Source organism: Pinus tabuliformis, chromosome 8 (genome assembly GCF_031772625.1).
Source record: "Pinus tabuliformis cultivar Carrire ecotype Pingquan chromosome 8, CPIR1, whole genome shotgun sequence".
NCBI classification, from domain to species: Eukaryota; Viridiplantae; Streptophyta; class Pinopsida; order Pinales; family Pinaceae; genus Pinus; species Pinus tabuliformis.
Window position 1 is genome coordinate 890,206,230 of NC_142294.1, and position 6,383 is coordinate 890,212,612.

General features: G+C 36.9%; 1 protein-coding gene across 1 annotated transcript; it reads right to left on the reverse strand.

The window, feature by feature from the left end:
* Nucleotides 1-2,286: 2,286 nt before the first annotated feature.
* Nucleotides 2,287-4,743, reverse strand: LOC149238408 (uncharacterized). Its single transcript, XM_089366975.1, has 2 exons — nucleotides 2,847-4,743; nucleotides 2,287-2,710 (listed from the first exon to the last, which is right to left on the reverse strand). The coding sequence occupies exons 1-2, from the start codon at nucleotides 4,674-4,676 to the stop codon at nucleotides 2,360-2,362; spliced, it is 2,181 nt and encodes a 726-aa protein (XP_089223101.1). The 5' UTR covers nucleotides 4,677-4,743; the 3' UTR covers nucleotides 2,287-2,359.
* Nucleotides 4,744-6,383: the final 1,640 nt, after the last annotated feature.

Sequence of the window (6,383 nt, forward strand, 5' to 3'; positions counted from 1 at the left end):
AAAGCAAAGACACCTTCAAAGAAGCTATCTGAAGCAAAGATAGCAAGTCAGCCTACAAACAGCAAGTCGGCCTAAAGGAGGGACAATACTCTATATATAGAGGTTGTCCACTCCTCTAAAGAGAACGCATTCACATCTCTGAAATCTGCGAAGTAAAGAGGCAAGAAAAGGGTAACGAAGGACGAAGAAGAGGTCTCCATGTGCAGCGAAGAAGAAGGATACAAAACCAAAGTGAAGAGGATTGTTTCTAGGGCTAGAAACAGTCACACGTGTGAAGAAAAGGGGGTCAAGTTTGCGGGTATGACAGCATGGACAAATAGTCCATGAACTAGTGTTGTTTGGACTTGAAACTAGGCCTACAAGGCCTCCTAAGTCAAGCGAAGAAGCCTATCTCTCTAGCGAAGGAAAAGGACCCTAATTCTCTAGGGTAAATACCACACGTGGGAAAACTAGGGCAGCCATATAGTCATACACCTATACTTCAAGAAGAGTCTCGTTGGATCAAGAGGAGGGTGTCTCCACAAGTAAAGAACATCTCTAAGAAGAGAAGAAGAATGTCATATCAAGAAGCTCACATAAGCAAGGTATATCTCTAGATAAAGATCAAAGAAAGAAGACGAAGTGCTAGAGAGCAAAGTGCCGTAAGGAGGAAGTCTATGTGTCGGGGAACCAAGTGCAAAAAAGAGGAAGGACTTGACTTGTGCTTGGAGGACATCCTAGTCAAGAGTCTAGGATTTGTCAGTGATCAATAAGAAGCTTCAATAAGATAAACCTACCAAAGGGTTTTCCTCTCTAAGAGAGAGATGTTTTGGCCATGGCAGAGAGCCAACATCTATGTTCTTGTCTTTATATGTTTCGTAGCAATTTGATGAAACACACACACTAATAAGAAGAAGAATATCAAGCTATGATAATTGTAAAAGTGCTTCACAAATTGTTATCAAAGTAAAGAAGAATCATACTAAACCTAATTGCCCTAGATTTTTCAACAGTACTGAACTATGGAAATACCAAATCCTTGTAAGAGCATCAATGTTAGGTATCCAGACCTTCTCACTGTGATGGAACTGAACCCTTATCATTGTAGTGGTTTTGTGACCTTCTCTTTGTGATAGTATTGAGCCTTTCTTACTGTGATTTCACCACTGTGATAGAACTGATTCTCATATACTGTATTAGCATTACTGAAATAGCACCGAGTCTGTGTTGATATGGTGACTGAGATGACAATGAGACCCTTCTTCTGCCTATGATTATACCGAGAGCACTCCTGAGATATCCGAATTTTTCTCACTTGTGTAACAGCACTGAAACCAATTTACTGTAGTCTGTAATAATCTCAGAGATTCGACCTTCTGTGGTAGCATCGAGATCATCATTAGTTTCATTAGCCCAGAACTGCCTTAGACCAATACCATAGCTCTGATACCATGTTGGAAAATCGATATAGATGGCAGTTAAATGATTTTCCTCTTAATGACATTAACTTGTGATGTTTCCTTTATTAGTATTAGGTTTCTTAATTATACTTTCTTATCATCAAGATTAATGCCAAGCAACAAATAGAAGAGACACAAGATATAGGCACGTTGCCAGAGCAAAAACTAGTGACAAAATTCTTCTTTCAGTAGATTCAAAAGATGAGATGACCAAGACCCTTTCAATCTAGACCCCAAGACATCCTCCATCAAGTCATCCTTGTAACTGTGGGAGAACTGAATTCTTATCACTATGATAATAATGAAATCATCTCACTGTGAGACCTTGTCACTGTGGCAGCACCGACTGCTTCTAGACCTTGACATTATAGCCACACCAAAAACCATCTAGCATTGGCACTAAACTATGCCTAGACCGAGCTCCATTGTGACACCAAAACATCCTCCCTGTAATCTGAATTGTGATGTTACCGAACTTGTCATCAAGAATAAACCATCTAGTTGTTATCACATTGAATCCTTCTTCGTTGTATCTGCACTGAAGTCCGCACCTATGTTACCAGAAACGAGAAACGGGAAACAGAACGGGAAACGAGAACGGTACGAGAAACGAAGTTTGGAGGTTTCGCATATAAGAAACGAGGAGAGAGAAAAACACCATATTAAAGGTGAACAATATAAACAAAGCATTAATCATAAACCTGCAATGTTTTTGCTCATGAAATTGTAAATACTAATTTAGTTTTAAGAAAGAAGTAATAATTTTGTAGATCCAAAAATTTAGCCATCATTAATTCCAAAAAAATAGCAAACATTGATAAGAATAAGAGATTTGAAATATAATAATTAAATTTGTTCTTTTGAATATATATGTATCTCTAAAGTCACTTCCAGCAATTCATATCAAAATGCAAGTAAACCTAATAATCTAGATTTTGAAGCTCATTTTCTGGAATAGTTGTTGAGCTTGAGCCAATTCCAAAAGAATTATTTTGGTCAATAGACTTCATGGTATCATCAAGCATGTCTTCAACATTGTCTTGTAGCACCTCAAGTGGAAGCTCATCATTTTCGTCATCTTGTGAACCACCATAATCCCACATTCTCGTGGGTCCAGTTTTGTATTCTAGTTGTTGTCGAGATAACAAACGTAGATTTGAATGTACAAACACCAAATCTTGTGCCATTTTTGTGCCTAGGCGATTCCTCTTCGTTGAATGGATGAAAGCATATTCACTCCAATTTCTTTCACATGCAGAGGAACTAGTCACCTATAAAATAAAATTAAAATTATGTTAGTCATAGTCAATCAATAAATCTTATAAGATAAATAATCTAAAATGAGCTTTAGAATTAATTGTTTAAACAATAAATCAATACATTAAAGGTATTTGTTGTTAAGAATACCTGTGAAAGCAAACGGATAGCCAAACGATGAAGCAAGGGGGTCCCTGTACCATATTGTATCCAGAAGTCGATGGGTCCAAGTTGTTGTCTGTTGTATGCACAATCTTCATTTGCAAAGTGGTCTTCTGATCTCAAATACTTTCCTAACTCAAACCGTAAAGCAGTGCGATCTTGACGATTGTAACACCTACTTATAAAAGTGTTCCAGTTTTGCATAACCTCTACATCTGATGATGGTTTCTTATGAAACCATTTAGGATTGAGTAAAAATGCAATTGAATGAAGAGGGTTATGAAGCATTTTCCACCTTGTCAAACTAAGTTCCCACACTTCATTTCTGGTGTCTTTGTCAATCCTAGAATTTTCATCTTCCATTATGTCATGAATCGTCTCTCTCATTTGATCCATGCTCTCAAAGACATCCCCTAAGCATGGTTGATCACTATCAAATATGCGAAGGGTGGAAACAATAGGTGTAATAAGGGTAACAATATCCTCCACTCTCCTCCAAAAATTCTCTAAAGAAAGACCAATAATAATGTCCTCAACTTTTAGGCCATCTCCAGTATGAGAACCCTTCCACCTTTGCCAATCCATTGATACCACCATCTCTCTCAAAGATTGATGCATTTTAATAAGATGTTGAAGCATAATGAAAGCAGATGCAAATCTAGTTTCGGCACATCGAAGAAGCTGAAGTTTTGCATATTTCCTATAAATTGCTATGGATGCTGCATGATTAATAATAAAGTGTTGTAGCATCTTTGCTTCAGTTATAGTTTTATCAACCCATGCAATGTTATTAATATCTTTCAGGAGCAAATTCAAGCAATGCACAGAGCAAGGAGTCCAAAAAATTGTTGGATATTCATCCTCAATCAACCCACCAGCAAGGATATTGTTTGAGGCACTATCTGTAACAATTTGGACCACGTTTTCTCTACCAACCTCCTCTATTGCCTCTTTGAGGAGACCTGTTAGATATGGACCATCTTTTGTCTTTCCTGTAGTATCATAGGATTTTAAAAACATAACTCCTTTTGGACTAGAAACCAAAATATTGATAAGGGGACGATGGTTAACATCTGTCCAACCATCTGAAACAATGGAGACTCCAGATTCCTTCCAACTATCTTTAATGTCTTGAAGTCTAGCTTCAACCCGAGCCCTCTCTTCATATAACACGGTTGTCCTCATCTTTTCATAACTAGAAGGCTTGTAACCTTTAGGAGCATTGTTAACTAGATCCCTTACCATTTCTTTCCAATAAGGAGACCTAGAAACATTAAAAGATATGCCATTTGCGAAAAAAAATCGTCCAATGGATGCATCGAGATTTCCCCTCCCTTTTACATCCCATAAGTTTTGAAGGTGAGAAACAAAAACTTGATGTTCAGAACAAGAGTGTGGACCACCAATTGTCAATTCACTGGGATTGTTGTTAGCTTGAACTAAACCTTCAACAATATGTCTAAGCTTTTCAAGTTCATTAAATTGCTTAATTAGAGAAGCTTTTTCTGTTTTAGGTACACTGTCACATAAAGTTGATTGTTCTTTTTTCCCCATTCCAAGTAAATGCCATCGAACTCTTCCTACATTCCCCGATTTTTGTTTTTTACAATAAGGGCACAACCAAACCTTTGAACCAGATGATCCACTTGATCCTCCGCTGTAAGATTGAGTGCATTTCACAGCTGCCCATAACCTTGCCTCAAAGGCTTTTTTTGCTTCTTGATATTCTTTGCTTTGGATTTTTTTGGATGCCTCTATCGAAGATTTTTGTTTGGAAAAGGGTGGTCTACTTTGTGACATTGATGAACTTTCTTCCATTGCAATGAGAAATGAGTGGAATAAGAAATAAATGATTCTCCTCTGCAACCAATTTTAATCTGCACAATTTATATTTGAAAATTAGTTACAGAAAATAAAATAAAAAATTGACACTTAATTAGAAAAATATAATTAACTAAAAATTTGAAGAGAAAATCAAAGAAAATTTTGGAAAACTTAAACAAAATAAAATTATTTATCTTTTTTCAAATTTTCAAACATCTAAATCACCTTACTTCGAGCATAGGAGGGACTAGCTCCAAAGAAAGGGGTCATTGGCCCATCCAATTACCTCCTAGATCCATAGATGCTAGTCCCTTGCTCTGGCAACCCCTCTAGGATCATATAGCTGGACCAACCGCTTGTTCAAGGGAACTTCGATAGTCAGCCAGTGCCTAGTTCACCTCTAGAGGGACGCATTTTAGACAATTCGAGGAAATTAGAAAGGTGCATCTAGAATTAGGATTACTTCCTCATATCTCTGAATGTCCCTTTCAGAAGGTTCAAATTTGGCAACGAAACTCAAGCTCAAGCTCTATACCCTGCATTTGATACTTTAATAATATATTTTTGCAGTGTTTTCGTTTTACCACATACAACTCTGTCAAACTCTGTTGGTTGAGAGTCAAATTTGTGTAGAGATTCATTCAGACACCCAAAACTAGGAATCACTTTGTTTATGGATCACATTCAGTATCAGAGCACATTACAGAACCATAAATGAAGTCTTGTGGGACAGATTGATGGTCTGGACAAGAAGCCACCATTATGTTTGCTGGAAAAAAAATCCCATTATACCAGAGTTGCCAGGTGGTAGGAGAATGGAAGGGGACAATGAAGCAAAAGGTCTAGCTGAGTGAAGATTGTGCTAAGAAGAAAAACTAAAATACCTCACAAGTAGTTATCATGTTAGAAGAATCTCATTAACTTCACTTGCCCTATATTCTTCCACATCTGGAAATTTCCAGGTTCAAATTTTGCTATTTTCCTGTGTATTTCCAAGGGCCATTTTCCCTGTGAGAGGAGCCCTGAATTTTCCTGAGAAAATTAATGAAGGAGAATTTGTTGGGGCAAATTTACTGTGATTTTTTTATGGCTATTTGTGACTGATTTTCTAAGGAAATTTTCCAGAGAAAATTTATACTGTTTAAAAGTTGAAAACACCAGCGTATTTGTTTTTGCAATTTCAGAATGCATTTGTGAAGAAATTATTTTCTAGGTATAAAAAAATTGACGGTAAAATAAATCAGATCTGGTGTTAAAAGTTCAACCACCATTCACTCCAATTGTGAAAAATCGATTTAAAGTGTAAGCAAACATTGAAATCATGCCATTTATAATGGACCTTGATACAGAACTTGCCAAGTTGGCTTGCCAAGCTGTAAAGGGACTTGTAATGGAATAGCTTAAACAACTGATAAGAGTTTTTGACTTTTTTCCTGTGGGATATGAGAGGAATATCAAGATAATGCGGTACTTCCCGGAGCAGTAAAGTTGCAAACAAGACAGCAAGTTTCAGACTATAGTGATCACTTTTATCAGCAAACATAAAGTTGAAAAATTGTAAAGATGAACAGCAAGTTGTACTTAAATATTTCAACAGGCTCAGCACAGCAATTGAGAGGGAACTAGGGCTGTTCACAATCTGAATGCTAGAGGATGCCTTTAATAAAACAATAGCCATTGAAGCCATGCAAATTTGTGACC

Excerpts from the sequence above, each read along its gene's own strand:
- LOC149238408 (XM_089366975.1), bottom strand. The coding sequence starts at position 4,676 with ATGGAAGAAAGTTCATCAATGTCACAAAGTAGACCACCCTTTTCCAAA. Across the intron at positions 2,711-2,846 it reads CTATCCGTTTGCTTTCACAG|GTGACTAGTTCCTCTGCATG; the intron begins GTATTCTTAACA and ends TTTATTTTATAG.